The 21,483-nt window shown below is 30.3% G+C and overlaps 2 protein-coding genes across 5 annotated transcripts in view; one reads left to right on the top strand and one right to left on the bottom strand.

The window, feature by feature from the left end:
• Window positions 1–6,591, top strand: part of LOC143232740 (glutamate decarboxylase-like) — a 71,589-nt gene extending 64,998 nt beyond the window's left edge. The window contains exons 14-15 of one of the 2 annotated variants that reach the window (XM_076468529.1): window positions 801–997; window positions 6,489–6,591. In XM_076468529.1, the coding sequence (XP_076324644.1) occupies window positions 801–974 (174 nt within the window). In that variant the 3' untranslated portion in view covers window positions 975–997; window positions 6,489–6,591. Of the gene's footprint in view, window positions 1–800; window positions 3,829–6,488 lie in introns of those variants that run through there. The other variant, XM_076468527.1, reaches the window with a different exon arrangement.
• A 2,035-nt stretch (window positions 6,592–8,626) lies between these two features.
• tun (N-terminal glutamine amidase tungus) overlaps window positions 8,627–21,483 on the bottom strand; it is a 34,843-nt gene continuing 21,986 nt past the window's right edge. For all 3 annotated transcript variants that reach the window (XM_076468530.1, XM_076468531.1, XM_076468532.1), the window contains exon 7: window positions 8,627–15,972. In XM_076468530.1, the coding sequence (XP_076324645.1) occupies window positions 15,869–15,972 (104 nt within the window). In that variant the 3' untranslated portion in view covers window positions 8,627–15,868. The remainder of the gene's footprint in view (window positions 15,973–21,483) is intronic.

A 21,483-nucleotide genomic window follows, 5' to 3' on the forward strand; every position in this document is an offset into this window, starting at 1 on the left:
TTAAAAGTTCTCAGTGAGTTTTAAAAACATCTAAAGTTAGAGGTTAACGACAATAATTCGTATGCTGTTATTAGCATTTTGTATAGTTTTCCAGCTTTCTTATTATCTTTCGATACAACTTTTTCATTCTTTTTTCCCCCTAAACGTATTCCTAATAGTCTTAATTAATGACCAGGTGGTTAAGGCACTCGACTCGTAATCTGAAGGTCGCGGGTTCGAATCCCCGTTACACCAAACATACTCGCCTTTTCAGGCGTGGGGGCGTTATAATGTTACGGTCAATCTCACTATTCCGTTGGTAAAAGAGTTTGGTTTGGTGTTTGTTTTTTTTAATTTCGCGCAAAGCTACATGAGGGCTATCTGCACTAGCCGTCCCTAATTTTGCAGTGTAAGACTAGAGGGAAGGCAGCTAGTCATCACCACCCACCGCCAACTCTTGGGCTACTCTTTTACTGACGAATAGTGGGGATTGACCGTCACATTATAATGCCCTCACGACTGAGAGGGCGAGCATGTTTGGTGCGACGGGGATTCAAACTCGCGACCCTCGGATTACGAATCGAACGCCTTAACCCACCTGGCCATGCCGGACCCTGATGAAGGGGAAATGTGGTAAACAAAACTTATTGAAGGAAGGGTGGGGTTCCAGGTTTTTTTTGTTATGTTTTTCCAAAATTCTCTCGTCATTTTTTGACAGGTTGGACGAAGTTAGTAAATTCTAAAAAGCACTTTAAATGAGTAAAAATGTATAACCATGTGTTAAGTGACTGAAATATTTTACATAGAATGCTCCATTTCAGATAACAGCGAAACTTAAAGGAAGAATGATGGATACAGGCACGTTGATGATTGGCTATCAGCCTCTCGGAAACACACCCAACTTCTTTCGTGCGATAATCTCAAACCCAGGAGTAAAGGAGGAGGATGTAGATTACATGCTTAATGAACTGGAGCGGTTAGGACATGACCTTTAGGAAAACAGATAAAGTTATTTCAGGTTAAATAGAAGTGACTAAACGTATGTGTTAGTAATTAGATGTACGACAGCACGCAGTTCTGTGCACAAAATTAGTAGATTTATCGGTCAAATTACACAATGTAAGTGTGTAGTTTAAGCATAATAATCAATCTATTTACGGTTTTATCTTGCATGAAATTTACTAAAAAGATACAATATAATATGGGTTGAATATGTAACGTAAAACCATTTTTTGAAATCAGTGTCAACCTACTTCTATGTTATTAACACCATTTTATAGGATTCTGACAAAAAGGAAAAAACAAACCTTAAAAACACATGGTCCATAGTTTAGATGTTTGTGATTCATATAGCATTAAGTCTGCATATTTAGGTAAAACAGCTCATGTCAGAACAAACTTTAACAAAAAGACGTGTAAGTTATTTTATCCTGCGATTAAAAAAAAAATAAATACCCCTTATTTCGTGCATATCTGTACTTATTATTTTAATTTTATAGTTGCCGTTAGTCTAAACGTGGAGAGCCAATAATAATATAAGTGCTTACGTGTTATATTTAAACAGACACCTGAAAAAAACAGTTATCCAGAAATTAATTATTATTTTGTATTGTAAATTGAATATACATGTAGAAAACTTCAAGGAATGTAGTATCTTTATGTTGCGAACGAAATTTTCCATGGTTTGGTATGTGTTTACAGAAAGTGTATGATGGAGAGAAACATAATACTGTGTGTTGTGTAGTTCGAAAAATTGCTGAAAATAGAGAAACATAAAAAATATTTCCTTAAAACTTGGAAACTATTGAAATGGATACTGTTTATCTTAAAGTTCGTTTATCTATTTTGTTCCAGTTTTAATTTGATGGCACTATTCTGAATTTAGTTGTCCAAAACCATTACCATGAAAGCAGACTGGTACAAAAATTGCCGAGAACTACACTCGTCGCAGATTAACCAGTCTCTGTACTGTTTAACGAGAAAATCTTCTCACAGACTATATATGCAAATATAACAACCCACTGGGTAAATACCAAGATAAATTACACATATACTTAACACTAGCATGGATCGTGTTATTAGTGTTTTGTGTCTGTTAAACAATGACACAGTCTTAATATATTTTGGCAAGATGACATACCATTATTTTGATTATTTTCTGCTTGTCAATATAAGAAATGTCATCAGTAAAACAGGTAATCATTTTTTTTTAATTTGCAATCCTTTGAACGTACTTTCATATTCTTAAGTTTTACTTCAAAACTGTATCAGAATCCTGTCACAACCATATATATAAATATCATTATTTACTACATTCAGCACATCATTACTAGGGTTTTCTCCCTGCGCATGAGCAGTATCATAAGCTTTATTTCAACGTTTGCAGCTTACATATGCTCTTAGTGTACTAAATGTTACAACAAGGCTTCCACCAGTTTCCAAATGTCATTCAGAAAGATTTTTTCATGATGGTAGCCATCTTTTACTCTCATGTTGTGAAAAGAAACATGTAAACTCGCGTACATTTTACTTCTATTTGACTGGAGATTCATTTTTACTTATTTTGTTTATAGTTCGTGAGTGTGTACGCCAAACGTGGATTTCGTAGCCACCTGTACTTGTGGGCTTTCTCATTCATAAAACAAACTTTGCATTTTTTTATTGGCAGTTTCGAAAACCATCAAAATACTTTTATTTCGTGACATTTTTTTTCCAGTATTACATTCGACCTCAGCTCATGTTTTGAATTTATTTATTTGGCTCAAGTAAAAGATGATTCTGACACAAAAGTTTAGACGGATAATAACCTTCGAAAACAACAGCAGCGAATCATTCCACATGTTTTAAAAGAAATGATAAATAAGCACTGGTTGTTAGTATTTCTGTTACAAAGCTGACAATTTTTCCTGTATAGTGTACAGTATATATCTTAAATCAACAGCTGGCTTATATCATGGCGAAGCAAAATTACTATAATATTCTGCGACTAATAATCCTTGTATACTTATACACTCTTATATGAAAAGAAGGTAATAACATATTCTCTTAATGTACTTTGTAATTTAAACACTTGTTTTATGTGAATTGATTTTTCATAACTTGTATTAGTGTTCAGTGCAATGTTCTATTTATAAAATAATGATGCCTGATTACATCGGGATATGTGTGTATACCTGAAACTAAGAAACTTCTGTAATCATGACATCAGTAGAATTTATGGTATAGCTTTGAGTGTATGTATCTTTATTATTGCGACCGAGCTTTGAAAGGCAGCCAATATCGGTCCTGAAAATCCAAGTCTTCCACAATATGTTAAAGTAAGATATAACTGACATTAACGAGAATATAAATCTATGTTTCCTGTATTATAGATTTTAAAATAGCTCTTGGTTCTACTTTACAGAGTTAAATCTAGAAAGGTGTAGCGAATTATATGGGGTGATAAAATAGTTATCACACTTTTATACAGTTCTAATAATTGTATAATTATCTACAAAGATGTAGTGAGTTAAATGGGGTGAAAATATAGATTTCAATGAACTTATAATAAAAGGTGTTATATTTAAACAATTGATGGATGTCTGAGGAAAAGTTCATTTTGTTTAAGCACAAGTCAGTTGACAGCGATAGAACCTAAAATCTGTTATTGTTTTTGAATTCAAACATATTTCCATTCGTTATCAATAGGCAAACCTGTCGTTATAAACGTGAGTTTTGCTTATAATCTGAACAGTTTCTTCGCAAGTTTATAAAGCAATGACTAATTATTTTACGAATTTTATAAAATATTCAGTAGAAAAATATCCATTCAAACTTTAAAGGTGGAAAACTATGTACTAACCGGATTAAATATTTTCACCTTCACTTCACCGTGATAATTGATGCTTCTAGTAACGTTTGTAGGGCTATAACAAACAAGTATTTTGATTTTTCTTTAGAATTGCTTCAGATTATCTTTGTTTTCATTGGTTCAACTGTAATCTCCTCCTCGGATCTACCGTTATGACATTTTCAGTACAAAATGTTGATATTACACAAACGTGTCTCCTTGCCTTTCAGATGTATGAGTCATAAGCCTCGACTGTTGCAATGCATGATCTTAACCAGCACCACATAGTGGAAATTTTCTTCTACATAAAGAATGTAATTTAAGTGACTTACATGAAAGTAATTTTTATTTTTTTTTAATATTAATCTTTTTTAAAATCAAAATACAGATTACTTTTCAAAATACTAAAGTAGTCGTTCAACTCCTCACCCTTTTGGCTACGCCCCTGCTGGGATGACAGTTGTGCAGTGGCGGATACATGAAGTATGAACAGTGTGTATTCTCATGTATCAAAGGTCTGGAAATAAATGTTATTACGTTTGTTAACGTAATTTTAGGACATTGCAGGTTGGTCTGCGTAACTTAGGGAACAGCTTTCGGGAAATGTTTGATTTTAAAGGAAACTAAAGTGAGCTCTAGCATAACATTTTAATTATTATGAACATTAGTTATTTTATTTAATTTCATGCAAAGTCATATAAACCATATTACTTAACATTGACGTAACTTTTAGATATATATGTCAGGCTACTAATAAAAATAAAATAAACACCAGAAGAAACAACAGACGAAATTTCACTATAGACATTTTTTCTTTGAGGGCTGGAAGTTTCAACCGTATACTTTCGAATGAATTTCTTAACATATAATTGAAAGTAATTAGTGTAAAGTATAACATTAGTGTTTAAATTTTAGGGTTAAGTAGAATAATAATGTTCATTTCGTTAAATATTCTGTAAAAGGAAGCACCTGGTTCACAATTAATACATTAACTTTACTGGAATTTAAAGCCAGTGTTACAGATTTACGAACAAAAGCTTAGTCCAGAATTAGTTTACTCTCGACAAACATAAGTTAATTATTTTTAAACGTTTAGTTTAAACTTAATAGCCCCAATTGACATATACAGCTTTTTAAGTCGAGATATTAAAGTAGCATTTTTTAATATCAAAACCTAGGAGGCACAGTGTTTCACCTTATTCTCGATAAAGGAGCATGTGTGTGTATTCTTATAGCATCGAGCTGTCTGCTGAGCGGAATCCAAACCCTCATTATAGCGTTATAAATCCGTAAACTTATCGCTCTATTAGCGATAAAGGACAAAATACGATTCAGGTATAAACATATACGTATCGCGTGAAAAGGTGTTTTTATAGTTACACAATACAGATTATTTGAATATAATTACAAAATAGATTAACAAAATGAACAAGTTATTTCTTTGTATTTCCCTGTCTTAACGCTACTAACTTATATTCTGTAATAATAAGTTGTTTTAAAATTGTGGAGAATTAAGCAACGTTTTTGAAATTGATAGCTACGATATAATTGATTATTCTAACTTCTATGTCCTAACGATAATATTGTTTGTCTTAGTAGTTCGACAGATAGCGTTATATTTAAAAGTATATGTGTACTGTGGTAACACAGGAGGGTTGAATTCAAAAGATATTTTATGTAACTACTATGTTTTGAGTTGTGAGCCCCCGAGGTAAGTCTGAGGGCTTATAACGCTAAAAAACAAATATTCCGTTGTGCAGCTTTGCGCCTAACAAAATGTTGACTTGTGTTTCTTTATGTAGAACCATACTCATATATTCTGTAGTACACTAGGATTGATATTATATGTGTCTGTAAAATTAGCTTTACATCTATATATCTATATACTAGTGTTTATTTCATCGTAATAGATACGTTTTGTTTTACACATGTTACTTCTCCAGTATGAAAGGAAGCAATAAATATTATGTAAACGTTAAAATTATCTCTATTTGTTCTGGTTCTTTATTCAACCATGCATGGTTATTAACATCAAATAAAAAAATTAACATTTTCCTTATTGTTGATTAATAGTTTAATTATATGAATTATCTCATGGCTTTATGTACGTTGTTAACATGAAGAATTGTTGCGAGGAATATAGCTTTTGCACTGCATCTCTGAATAGAAAATATTAAACTTGATCAAAACATGAGTCGTCCAGTTTTTAATGCTTTCTGATGATGATGCCTTAGACGGAAATTCTTAATGGTAAAAACAACAACAACAAAACACCGTAAACATTAATGATAATATGTGTCATTCAAAAATCGTGTGGTACGAATTAACAAAAAGACGAACAGTAATAGATACATTATCCAAATCATTTTCCCTATCTTTAAAATGTTGACTTGTGTTTCTTTATGTAGAACCATACTCATATATTCTGTAGTACACTAGGATTGTCCTACTGAATGGATGATATACAAGAAGTTTTCTTTACAACTGATACAAAGATTTTCGCAGGAAGTACTAACTTGTACAGTTCTTACAAAGTTTACTATTCCAGAACCCCATTCCTCTAGTTTCTTCAATTGAGTACCTTATACTCCACAGAAAAGAAGCTCGCTTCACTTCGTAACAAAACGTGAAGACATGGGAGAAAAGACCATGAAAATTAACATCTTTTTGTTTGTTTCAGGATAAAGTCACGCTGGGCTATCTGCTGTGTCCTCCGCAAGGAATCGAACCCAGGATGTTAGCCTTGAGTTTGTAAACTTACCGCTGTCCCAACGGATGACAAAAAAAAATTAACATTTGCTCTTTCATTAGATTTAGAGCCTTATGAGTATTACACATATTAAATTCTCATTTTGGATAACAAATAATGTGGATTTCGAAAGAAAAAAAAATTTAGTTTACCAACACTCATGTTTATAATTTTATATAGTAAATATCTTTGTCGTACGAACATAAATTTCTAATAAATTTGTTTTTAGACGAAAGGTTAGAAGCAAATACGAGTCTTTTACTTGATACAACTGTGCTATTCCACGATGTTTATAGGTAGATGACATCATGCAAAGCAAACCTTTAATTAAAAGTAGAATTACTCAAATAAATTGTTTGTGAATTTTGAACAATGTATTTGTATGTGGTAGAAACTGATGATATAATTTTTTAACACTGGTAGGTAATTAAAAAACAACAAGAATAAATTAATTAATATAGATTATATAAGCAAAGTTCCATAAATTTGTGTGGCGATTATTTTACGTAAATCCCACCAAACAAATTAGACGAAGGTATAGTCTAGACTAGAAATAAACATCTCGTACGTAAAATGATATAATCTGTAACATTACCAGGGTTCTTTGTTCACCAGATTAAAACGTTGGGTGTTTTCTGATTGCATAGCTGAAATTTCACATCGAACATATAATTCTGCTGCACCTTAACCACTGACTCACCAAGTATGAACACAATGATAAATACAAACCACATCAAATAGACGATTAGTAAAATCGAATATTATTCAAGATGGGGGAAAAAGGTCACGAATTAAAGTAAACCTGCTGTAAATATGAAAAACAAAATCAATAGTAAAACAATAGTAAAAACAAAATCAATTAGTAATAATCACCGGTTGTACACAGGCTATTGTAAATAAGTCCATTCTATGACATCAGGAGCTTCAAAATGGTGACCCCCCCCCCTTCCATGTAGTTCAGTGGTAGGTCGAAGGATTAGAACACTAAATAGCCGGGGATTGATATCCACTATTGGCAGAGCACAGATAGCCCATTGTGTAGATTTGTGTTTAACAACAAACAATTTTATAGCGCATGCAATTAAAAAAAAAGTGATTTATTTAAAAGCACCAATGGTATGTTTTGTTTTTACTTTTTAGAACAGCAAAATTATCAGAAATCATTTCTGCAATAAATTTGTAATAGCTTTATTGTATCCAATGGGTATTATATGGGTAATAGTACTGTAAAATTTGTAATAGCTTTATTGTATCCCATGGGTATCATATGGGTACCGTAATAAGTACTGTCAACAAATGTAGGTACTTTGAAATCACTGGTATATGTAACCATTACCTCACTGCATGAGTATTCAAACACAATTTGTATAAAACTGTCTCTCTGAGCTGGTTGTACATTTTATCTGGTTTCAAAGTGGCAGACCATTAAACATTTCATTAGGATTATGAACTTTAACCTAACCACCTGGTCATGTGGGCCATAAGTGGTTGTGTTGAAAGTGTCAAGTATTTTTCATTGAATATGCTAGACTACTTGTTCTTTTCTAAAATTAAAATTTGTCATCTTGTATACAATTTCATGCCACTAACCCACCTAGCTCATGTTTGTCTGTATTTATGCTCGCTGAGTTCCATGCATGTGAATAAACAAGAGTAAAAACATAAGATTACATATGGTGAACAAAACTAAACATGATAGAAACTAGGCTTCAAACCGATCAGTAAAGAACAGTGAACACACACTACTTCTAAATAAACTGAATTTACATTAAAGTATGATAGGTCTAAAATGAAACTGAATGTAATTTCTGTAGTGTATATTTTTCATGTTCAAAAACACCACTCTTACAACATTTTTTTTATATTTATTTATCCAGTGCACTTAATTTCAAGTAATATCAACTAATCTGTAAATAATGCTATTATGTGTTAAAATTTGATTTGTAAAAGTTGTAATATTCATAAAAAACCTATTTCTATCACGTAAGATCATTTGGAATACTTATTTTTTAACATGTTTAATGCCAATGTTTTTTCTGAACGTATACATAAAGAATATTGAACATTGCTTTGTCTTTTACATTAAAATAACACGTGCTTTATTTTTCAAATATCTAGATGTTACAAAGATGTTTTTCAAACATCTATACAACTCATCCATTCTCATTCAACTACATCACACATTATCACCAACTTGTTAAAGATTAACATGAAATCTCAACATCACAGAACAAAATGCACTGACATAAAGTATTACAAAGCTAGACAAAATAGACATTACAATAGACCATTAAAAACACAATATTCTAGTTTTTCAAATTTATACTAATGAATCTCCATACAAAGGAAAAAAACTAAAAAAATTGAGGATTTCTTTTCTTTTTTTGATAATACAAATATGAGATTACGCAAAGCCTTCAAATTTGGTTGAATAATGGCAACGTCCTGTAGAAACACAAGTGTAGAGCTTGAAAAAGTATATAAACTTGTGTTTCTATAGAAAGTTGCCATTATTCAACCAATTTCACCATGAATACTCTTTGTAAACAATCTATTAAAGGATAGGTAAGTCTTCTCGAACCACAGATATTTTCAAATTACAAAAGCCTTACACACGTGGACATCCAATTATCCATGTTGTTTACATTAGAATCAATCACTGGATTTTGCAAAAGTAAAAAATAAATAATTTTTGTTTATAAAAAATAATTTATTAGCCATATGCCATTTTATGACACTAAACTATTGTATTAAATTATTTTCAATATTTTGATTAAAAATCAGGATAAAGATAAGATAAAGAGTGAAATTCACAATGTATAGCTTAAACATTGTCATATACCTCAATTAAGTAAACCTTATAAAACAAAATTAAGCTTAAGTAACAAATTCTGACATGTACATAATTCTAAACTTCATAACTATAATGCATTTTAAAATGCTACTTGCAAAACAGATTACACATAGCATAACAATCACATAAAAATGAAAAACTGAAATTACTTCTTTCAAATAACAACTGAAATGACCCACAACATACTATCATACCCAATATACAACTAAATATCCTTTTAAAGTTAACTATTCTAACCACAATATATATATATATAGATATATTTAAAACACAATGAATTAATAGGTTAATTAAACAACTGTAACTTGAAGTCAAGAACTTTTCACAAAAACTAGTCTTAAACAAAAACATTATTCATTAAAAAACAATTTTTTGTTTCAAAGTAACATTAATGATTCATTTACAAGGACAAATGTCATTCGTACCATTTAATTATTTCATCTTTTTAATTGGGTTTCCTATATTGTGCCCACCACAGGAATCAAATCTCAATTCTATTATTATAAGCCCTCAATCTTCTAGCTTAACTGCTGATGCACTTATAATTTGAAATATTCCTTGTAACTAATAGCATTGGAAAACAAAGAAGCATGAATCAACATAAGGCACCAGGGCCATCCATAAAGAGATCTAAAATGAGTTATACGACATGGTAAACAAAGTATGATCTCTCTTAACAAATGAGAATCCGTGAAACAAACAATTAACAATAATTACCCAGATAAAAGCTTGGGTTGAAACATCTCTAAACAATGCATCCTGGGGCTAAACCCATAAAAGTCAATGGCTGCCTGAACTCCTCAGAAACTGTATATTTCTAGATGTTCTGTTCTGCAGGCACATTTTAAAGCCTATATGAAAGTTCATTTAAGTTAAAAAACTGAAATAAAACAACAAAACAAATACATTCATTTACTTCCTCATACTTTTTACTTATTTGGAAATAAATATATGAAGTGACTGGTTTATTTTTTGACAACTTGCACCACCAATAATCATCATCAGGCATTCGTGGCATAAATTAATGTTACAAAGTATCTTGATTGAAATGGAGATATACAGGCAATATAAGCCTAAGTCAACGTTAGAAATTAGATGGATCACCAAATAGAGAAGTACTCAGATTGCATATCTCTGCCATGCAGCATTGATTATATTTGGCTCTAACGAAAAACAAACCAAAATGTATCCATTTGTTTGTCATTATCAATGGACATGAATCCTTTCTAACAAAACAATGAATAATAATAATAATCTATATACATGTTTCACCATGACTTGATCATTTCTGACTCAGTTATACAGTAAAAAAAAAAAAAGTGAAAAATCGATCACTACATTTAACAGGGATTTTCTGGATTATTTTGACCTGGTTGTGACCTTGAACCTAAAAAAAAATCAATCATTTCTAAATTAGAACAAAATCCAAAGATATTCCAGCTTTAATCCAAATCCAATCGGTCATTTTCAAGAAACCTTGCAGACATACATACACACACAGGGGTTAAAACATAACCTCCATCCACCTTTAATGTCAGAGGTCAAAACAGAAATACACCATGCAGTATTGCACTTAGATGTACAGTAGACCTAGAACTAGGACTTAACAAAGAAAGTTTTATTACATCATAATCTTTTATTTTATAATAAAGTCATCCATAATTTTCTCAAAGCAATCAATTTTCTATTGAGATTTAAGGAATATTTTTGATATCAATGTTTTCTCTCAAGCTGGGCCCAATGCTATTTGTTCTTGAACACTACATGTATTCCCTGAACTGTGTTTGCATCTTTCAGCAAAACAAACTTGAATGGAGGTCATTATCATTAGTTATACTGCCAATCAGTATGTACACTCAAACAATTAACAGTTAACTTTTGTGCCAGACTTGTGTGTTTGGAAGAACAATAATGGCATCAGCATGGGAAACCCATCACTTGGCAAATGCCCCTGGTCATCAGTGGTGAAAATGAATGCACTCTTGGTTGTGATTTCATTAGCTTATTTGTGAAGATCAGTTTCCAAAAATGTTCAAAGTCCTTACAAGTCAGTCATCATAATTACACAAAAATATATGGTATATATGAACAGAGATTTCCAGCCATAATTTATACCTTATTAATAATTATCACCCAAATTAAATCTCTTTCTGGTAGACATGCTCCCAAACAAAGAAAACAAAATATGTATTTATAAGTAAAATACATGTGTTTATACAAACTTAAACTCATGACTTTAGAATATCATATCACACAAAATAAAACTTGAGGAATTTGAAAAATCACATAAAATGTTTGTCTGATAACCATTCACATGTCCTATGAAACAGTACACAACAAAATCAAAAAGAATCTTCGTTGAGAAACAAGGTGGAAATGATATGGTTTCAATAAGATTTTTAGTCATACCTTCTGTTTAACCATTTCATACCTAAGCAACTGGATAAGGGAATTGGTATTCATGTTATTCCATATTCTAGTAAAGTCACTGACTGTAACACCTATAGACCTCTGTGTGATTGGACTGTTGCAAATTTTATAAGGAAACAAGTGTCTTCACAAACTAAATGAATTATGAAAATCTGCAGGGAGGAGTAATGCACTTTGGACTTTACAGCCTTATAACAGTTTTTTTCAATGAAAATTATACTCCACTGCTATGGTAAAAAAAACAGTCACCAGAGAGAACAAGACCAGATAGGGTGACATGATATAACATTAAAAAAAAAGAAGCTTCAAAATAATTTTCCATATAAAATAGTTACTTTTCTGTATTTATACAACATATAAAATTACTGATTAATACACCAATTCTTAAGCAACTTGAAATCAACATTTCTTTCTTTTTTATGTTTATATATATATATATATATATATAATTGTGAACACTTATGGCCAATCACAAAGTATTCAGGCTAAAGATGTTTTAAAATTTGAGTTACAAGTTGATTTAGTTAAGTATTTAGTAGTCATGCGAGGATACTAAAAAGTAAAAATGCTACTCACTAGGATGCTCTATTTGTCCCTTTTCTATTGCTTAATTAAAGCAGCTTTTGCATATTTTTCTCTAAAATATCTATTTGATGATGATGATATATGCTACTTGGAAAGTGCTATAACTACTTTATTTCACTACTTTTTCTTCATTTATTAAGAAGTACACACCTCCTCACTGTCACAAATATTTTCCCAAAATATTAAGAAAATAATTTACCAGTCAAGAAGATGCACAGATGGCTGTATAGAAATTATACAGCAGATTAAGTATATTATATTAAAATATTTTAATAATGCAAATCACCAAGTCATATGACAACCACAGTCTATATAAAGTCACAAAGGGACAGGATGTATCAGAGATAGATTTCACACAGTTTGGCATTTCATAGGTAGTGTATTACCACCAAAATATAATGCCTTTTGAGAAAGGTATATAACAGTTCTTTTCAACAGAAAATGTTTATACACTCAGATCATACATCTGTGTCCAGAGTGTGGATTTAGAATTTCCAAGCTAAGGATATCATTTATATTCGACAGCACAGAAAAACAAAAATATATGGATCAACTCAAAGCACCAGAACTATCCTGAAAGAGACTTGTAACAATTTATACCCTAACCATGGTAGGCAGTTTGTGGCATCTTTTAACAGGGAAGAATACAGTAACAAAAAGGTTAGTATCAAAAACAATCCATGTGCCCTAGGCAAAAGTGTTCAACATAATCAAAAAAGGTCTCTATTTGGAAAAGTGATGCAAGTTTGATGTAATGACAAAACAGTACATACACACTCATAGAGTCCATTTATCATTTATAGATACCCCAATATATCATGAGAAATATGTAATTCAAGGTTAATCAATAAAATATTTCAGCCCTCTTTCCACTGGAGTTTACTTCTAATAGCAAAAAAAAGCATTTTACCTTTCTCATTTGAAGAACATATAAAAAAGCCCCAAAAAGTAGTGATGAAAAAAATCATGCTCCTCAAAAATATATATACATTTTAAATTAACTAGTTCATCATTGTGCTGAGGTCTCACAATTCCACTCCAGGTACTTTTATTTATTTCTAAGTAAACAAAATTTTAAATCCAGAAATGTGACGCACATTTCAACACAAAAGCTAATACAGCATAATAACAGTGAAATATTAATAATATAAATGCAAGTAAACACAATAACAAAAAACGTGCAATTTCATAATGTACATGAACAAGACATATGTATCCTATTTTTTTTTGACAAAATTCATGAAAACTGCATAAATGATTTAAAACACACATATAATTGCATTTTCATGTCTTACAACACACATAATTTGCTTTAAAATCATAGGCTATTATATTTTGGAACTTTATACTGAATTTATAACTTTTACTGAAACAAATTAAATAGAAAACCATTATTACTTCATGAAGAGGTAAAAAGAACAAGTTTAAGTACATCAAGTTAAAACAATTACATTTTACAACCTAAAAACAAGAGCATCATAATCTTTTGGAAGAAATGAAAACTGCTGATAAACCAACAAGTTTGCCAGAAATGATGGATGATATGAGGACATAGAAATTATATTATTTCATATACAAATAATCCAAATGTTAAATTGCAAAAATGAGTGGATATTTTTCTTTCTCTCCATTAAGACTTATATTGTTAATTAACATTTTCTGCAATAATCCCCTTAAAGTATGATGACTATACTAGTATCATAAATGATAAAAATAGAAAACATATAATGTCACTAATACAACATAATTCAACATGCTTTGGCAAACAAACAAATCTATGATAAATATAACAAACACATCAAAATATATTTGTAAACAATACATTTGAGCAATTTAATGATATACTTTCCTTAAATAATTTGTATGTAATAATTTAGGGAAGAAAGACTATTATTTTAATTTTTGTACAATCATTTCTTGACACAGATACTACTAAATACATATCTCTGTTTCTAAATGAGAAGTAATTTTAGTGATTAGTGAAAAACACTTTCACTTTCACAAATTTTTCACTGATTATTTAGTTATTTTATTCTAATTTTCTTGATAACCTCAGTCTTTATACTGAGATTATTCTGTTAATGTACTGAGAAATAAAACATCTTAATTCTGTCCTTAATCACTTCCTTAAATGTTGAAGAATACCAGATTATTATTAATAGCTAAGCATCACTTTATCACGTGTAACTAAGTTTGTGCGCACACTTACAAATTACTAGAAATGATGTTGAAATGTTATTTGTTTTATGATGTGCATCTGGGTACAAAATGCTAATAAAGTTATTCCATGTCCTGAAATATTATTACAGATTTGAATCATAATAACAGCAATGGAAGTCATCTAAATGTAGGTTTTAAAATGTCATTTTCCTTACACACACTTTCATTATTTGGTTAATTCCAAGCATTAGTATTAATCACAGTTGATGTCACACCTCTCATTTTTACACAAATTAAAAAAAAAAAGGGTCTATGTATACCATAGTCATAAAAACTTGTTTTGTAATAAAAACATTACCTTCCATTTCTGTTCTACAATCAGTACATCCTTTAACAAGTAGACTGAATAGGTTTCAGTCACCAGCACAGTTTGTATCAAAACTGATATTAATTTATAAACTATGTTTATCATTGATATACTAAATGATTTTTGGAAATGCTTCAATAATTACTCCTTATGAAATTAAAAATCCCAAACTGTGTCTGCTTGCTACAAATTTATTGCTTTTCTACAACTATTTCCTCTTAATTAAGCTTAATAAATGCGAATAAAATCAGAACATTAAAAATAAAATTTATTTTGACTGCATCTAAATCATTTTAAAGGTTAATTTACTTTTGCCAGTGTGGGTTTTGATACATGGTTAAACCCTTGCCAATTAATGTAACTTACCAGTCACTTACATTATCATAAGCAGAATGTTCGAACCCACAATATGTAACACACAAATTCTAAAAACTTACAAAATTAAAGTTTTTTATAGTCTTTTTCTTCTAAATTGTTCTGAATAAGATAATTCATAGATTATAATATTACAGCAAACACAATCTTTTACTAATTATGTGAAGTATGAACTGGATATGTTGTAAAATTTATAATTCGTAATTTATTCTTGTGTGTTTTCCACACAATAAACGCTTTTCCATTCTAAATTTTGAAGTATTTGCTACATCTTACTTTACACTTATGTGAACGTTACAATAAGTGTCATTATTCTGATTTGTGTGATCTTAATCTAAATGATAAAAAATATATTATTTTTAATGAAGAAATTACATAAAGGAACATATTAAAACAAATATATATTTTTTATCATCAGGAAGCTAGAAGAGAATATATTTTCACATAATCCTCAACCCCAGAAACATCCAAAAGTAACCATAAGAACAGGTTTTTTTTTGGGTTTTTATATATATATCAGTTCTTATTTCTGGTGACTTCTCAGTCTGGAAAATATTTTTCTATAAACTGGTTTAAATTCATCACCTCACCAATTCCCGTTCCAGCTTTCATGCTGATGAATTCTTTCAAGTTGTTGGTGCTTTCTATAAACAGAAAGTTAGTCAAAATTTAATCGTATTCTGCAAGACATTCTAAATACAAAATTACTTTTTTTAAGAATCTCTTAAATCTAGTCAGTGTAACACTTATATAGCACTAATACCAGTAATACAATGAATCTATTACAACAATACTCAATTTTTGTCTGTTCTGACATGTGTGTACCTCATTTCAACAGATAAATGGAAATATATGTTAGAAGACATTTTATAAAACAACATGTTGAAAGCGTACCAAACGTTTTAAAGAAAAGTCTAACATTAGGTAATAGTATAATGTTACAAATTTATTTATTGATGGTATTGAGTTGTCAGTTTTATAGAACTGGAATTCTTCTAGAGTAGGCTATAAATGTCAGCAATAAACAGACAACACACAATATATTTGTTTTAAAATAATATATATAAAAAAGTCCAATGTGTATGCAAAAATCTGTTTCACTATTAGTTATCAAAGTTGTAAATGACTATCTCTTATTGTCAAAAGTCTACACAAGCTAGTTCAGTTACTTTAGAATTCAAATGACAAGACAAATTATTTTTCTGTACTCTGTTTGTTATTGCACAACCAGTGATAGTAGTATCTATAACTTTAAATTATTGTCTCCTTTTGGTCAAATTCTGCATAGGCAGATTGAGTTACTTTAGAACATCCTGTGACAAGATAAATTATTCTCTATTATTTCTGTTATCACAATACCGGTGTGAAACTCACTTTAAATATTGCCCATTATAGCGAAACTAACAATGACATAGTTTAATTTCACTTTCATTAACTTAATGTCTTATGACTTAACTTTAACTTCTTTAGAAATTGTATGTCATAGCTGAACTGCCAATCACTCAGTCTAGAACTGTCTACCCCTCTCTACCTGCACATATTTATAACATGCAATAAAAAAAGCTAGAAATATCTAGCCCTCTAGTGACAACAATATTACATCTAGAAAAACTTGGAAACTTTTGGTAAAATGATCTAAACAATATTACTAAAACCTAGCATAACAATTAAACTGCATAAGTAATGTATGACTTGTACTGAGTTACATCATGAAATTTCTCAAAACTACCACTTAAAATAAATCAACTTTTAACACTTTGATTATGAAAACCAAATATTCATTAAATTTTAGATCACTAAATGAACTAAGTAATAACTATTGAGAAAAAAACATTCTTGTATATTCAAACTACATACATTAAAATTTAGTTCTAATCAAACAAAAGCAAAAAAATGTTACACAATTTACAATGTTATCTCCTTAACAAATATAGGTTATACTTAACAAACACTTAACTTGTTAAGCTTAAGACAAGTGGATGTATAGACTTTGGTGTCTGAAATCATAATTCTTTTGTATTATTCTAGAAATTCTGTATTTAAAGAACTGTTGCAATAAAGATAATAACTTGACTCCAAATGTTTTGCAGGTCTCTGCTGGTATATTAAAATAATACACTTAGGATTAGTAAACAATACTGCATATATTAATTGAAATTAAACTAAGTTCCACAACATTTGGAATTTTGACATAAAGACCTAAAATTTAATGTAACAGAAGTATTTGTAAAAGTTCCAAAAAAAGTGTTAAAGTTTAGTTTAATATTAAAGTCACTTAAAAATGTTAGGAATATTTATATTTATAAAAATAGTGAAACAGTAAGAGGTACTTATTACAATTACTTGTATTCCTTGCATATCTGCTAGAAATTTCTTACCTGTGTTATATGTGAATTAAAATTAGCATTTACCAAGAAACTTTCAGATAAAGAACATACAAAAAATATATATATATTTTAACAAAAGAAATAATGTACACAATTTACAAAATAAACACTAGCAAGTCTTTCAAAACTTGCAGTGCATGCTAGAAAGATTTACATAAGTTTTGATTAAAAGTTTAGAAAAATGACCTTTAAACTTGATATATATATATATATAAATTTTTTTTAAATAAAATACTTTTTATATATCTGGAGCATAACGATTGTTTTGTCTAAACGGTTTATTAAAACACTAACAAGTAGTTAAAAACTGTCTAACACTTTAATTACTGTTGGATGTCATTATCCAGAGCTTACTAACAGTAACCAAAATGATAGTCAAGGCTTCCACATAAAAAATAATTAACTGCTAAATAGATTGTTGAAATGTGGAAAAACAATCAGGTGTTATACACATAGGTAAGAAAGGTTGGTCAAGACTCAATGACTTTTTTTACTTTTGCAAAGTATATCAACCTTAAATCTTTCCATATAACCACGGTCAAATTGCCCATTTCATGATATTTTGAATTCAAAATTTCATTAAACAATTTACTATATTATCAGTGTACATCAACGAATGTGGCATGTTAACTGCTATCGAATGACTGTATAATTGTGTAATGTTTCTCCTCGAACTAAACAAACAGTTCTGATGAAGTAATGAGGTTTCAGCAGGATGGAGCAACTCCTCATGCTACCAGAGAAACAAGTTGTTACTGTCATGAAAAATTCTTATAAACAACTGATTTCTCATTATGAAGATCTGAAATGGCCTCCATATTCACCTAACTTGTCATATCCAGACCTTTTTTATTGGTTATCTAAAACATAGAATTTGTATTAATTCAATGCTTCAGACTATTAGTGAGCTCAAGGACAATATCCAGTGGGTGATTTGGAATACCCACCAACAAACATTCTCTGAAATGATGAACAACATGACAGTCCATATGCATAATGCTATTGGTAAATGTGGAGCCTACATTGAACAAGAGACATGAAAAGATATTATGGGAACACAATCTTTCATCATTTAGCTTTTAAATGAGTAAATTTACTATTTGGCAATCACCAGAGTCTGTACTTTTTGTTGTGCCACATTAAAATTGCAGAGATGCCAGGCATTACAATTTGAGTGTAATCATTATGATTTTGATGTATACATTACGATTATATGCTCATACAGACAAATATTACGACTTGTTGCAACTCCCAAATTATTATATATTATATAGGCCTATACAATAAAGTGATAAATTGTTCCCCCAGGGCTTGCAATGGGTGAAAAAAAAATTTCTAGTGAGATACAAATAAATTTTGATAATAAATAAAAGACAGTCCAAATAGCTACTTGCGACAATCATGTTTGTGCTTGAAATAATAAAAAATATTTGTATCTCCGACATCTTCCAATAGTTTTAGTGCGGTGCTTCTCCATACTGGGTACGTGGGGTAATCCAGAGTTACGTCATCAGTGCTTGTCAGCTAATCAGCGCTCGTGTCGATGTGTATTTCTCGTTTTCTAAGCAGCATAGAAACACCAATGCGATTGTTCACAAGATGGAAAAAAAGAGGCCTCGCTCACCAGATTGTATCGTTTCTGGCAAATCTAAAAGGACTAAAACTGTGAATCAAAAATTTAGGAAAGAGTATAGTGCAAAATATCTGGTCATTGCATCAAAAGTCAGTAACAGTCATGCATTTTGTACAGTTTGTCACATCGATTTTTCTGTGTCGCATGGCGGGATAAACGATTGTTCCAGACATACAAAATCAGCATCTCACCAACAAGAGGCTGAGGCGAAGACAAAAATGATGCAGCTAACAACATTTATGAGTAAGAATTCAGAATATGAAACCACAAATGCAGAAGTGAGGTTCATGCAATTCGTCATTGCTCATAATTTACCCCTAGCTGTAGCTGATCATGCAGGACATCTATTCAGAAAAATGTTCCCAGACTCCGATATAGCAAAAAAGTATGGCTGTGCTAGAACCAAAACTACAACCATTGTACAAATGTTGGGTTGTGAAGATTACAATATGATTTCAAGCATAACAGTGTTTACAGTTTAGCCACAGATGGATCCACAGACATGGATGACTCAAAACTGTATCCAATGGTTGTACGATATCTGTACGGGCTCTGTCTACAATCATTACGCTCAGTCATTTGAAATAGTTGGCATCTCTGAAATTGTACATTTTCTGGGACACCCAATATTTTGATATCTATGTTTTAACTTTAAAATATTTGAACTTGTAATACAGGTTCCTGCAGTTTCCAAGTAATTAAAAACACAAACTATATGTAATTACCAGCAAGAATCTAGATTTTGAATCTCTTACCTATTTTATTTGCAGAGACATCAACAAGTTTCTCAAACCTACCAGAAATGCCCCTCCCTATCTCTGACTTTTGAGACTGCTTGCTAATTAACTTTGCACGGCTGATGGACATATTTATAACAAAGAAAGAACAGACTCTCCTCTAAGATTTCACACCATCATCCTTTATGATGAGAATTGCTTACTTTGTGTTGATAAGGTTTGATTACTTAAAAGCCCAAATAAATTTTTATTTTCATATCCATTTTTTACTTCTATAAATCACAGTTGGAGCCCCTGAGTTAATTTTCATAGAACCAATGTAAATAGGATGTGATTCAATGTTAATATTTCACACTAATGTTTGAACAAGTGTATATTTATATGCTTTATTTTAATGAAGTTTTGTTAGGTTTGTTAGTTTTGTTGAGTAGTTTAAAATGTTTACATTTTAGTTACTTTTAGTTGAAAAATATACATATAAAAAGATTTCTAATACTAACTGCATAGTTGAGTCATATACACTCAAATATTATAGCTTATATTCTTCTCTAAACCTTGTAATCACAAAAATCTTAGTTACAAAAGAAACAACACAGCTTTCAAATATGCATTTTAAACATTAAAAATATATTGGTCACAAAAACAGAATGCTTCCAAACTACCATAATTTATCTGACCTTCTAAATTAGCTATAAACAAGTAAAAGAAAACTACTATTGTTCAGGGCATTACATCTCATCACCAATAACCAAGTAACTATTTTTGACTAAATGGTAAAAACAGGAACAACAAAAACAGAATTTTAGTATTTCCATAGAAGAAAATCTGCTATTTCTGTTAGTTAATAAACATGTCCAATAATCATGTAACATTGATCAGTGAACAATATGAAAAGCAAGGGACAGAGGGGAGGAACTTCTCTGGTGGGTTTGACAAATTTATTGTTGTTACTTCAGCAAATAAAGAAGGTAAGAGGTTCAAATTTGTTTAGATTATTTTAATTCTGTATTGTTTGTGTTTTGATTGGTTAGAACTTTTCAGTAGTTATTTCAAAGAAGTTAGACAATTCTGAAGTGATCAGGGCTCAGACAATTCTGAGATCTTTTAAAATATTTCTCTTTGAAATCAACAAATTATAACTATTATTGTAACTTTAGTTATAAACTAATATAAATTTTTATTCTCAACATGAAAATCTTCTTACATTCAGACTCATCAGACTGACTTCATATTTAGTAAAAATGCTTCTCACATTAACTAAAAGCAGGTCAAATTTTGTGAAGGTACAAACAGTAAGTTCAGAATCATAGTAAATGCTAATTCTCCAATATAAGGACAGTTTGTAAAATTAACCCAATGTTAGTAGGGTTAACAATGCCAAATTGTGTCCCCATCTAA

This window comes from Tachypleus tridentatus, chromosome 11 (genome assembly GCF_004210375.1).
Source record: "Tachypleus tridentatus isolate NWPU-2018 chromosome 11, ASM421037v1, whole genome shotgun sequence".
In the NCBI taxonomy this organism is placed as follows: Eukaryota; Metazoa; Arthropoda; class Merostomata; order Xiphosura; family Limulidae; genus Tachypleus; species Tachypleus tridentatus.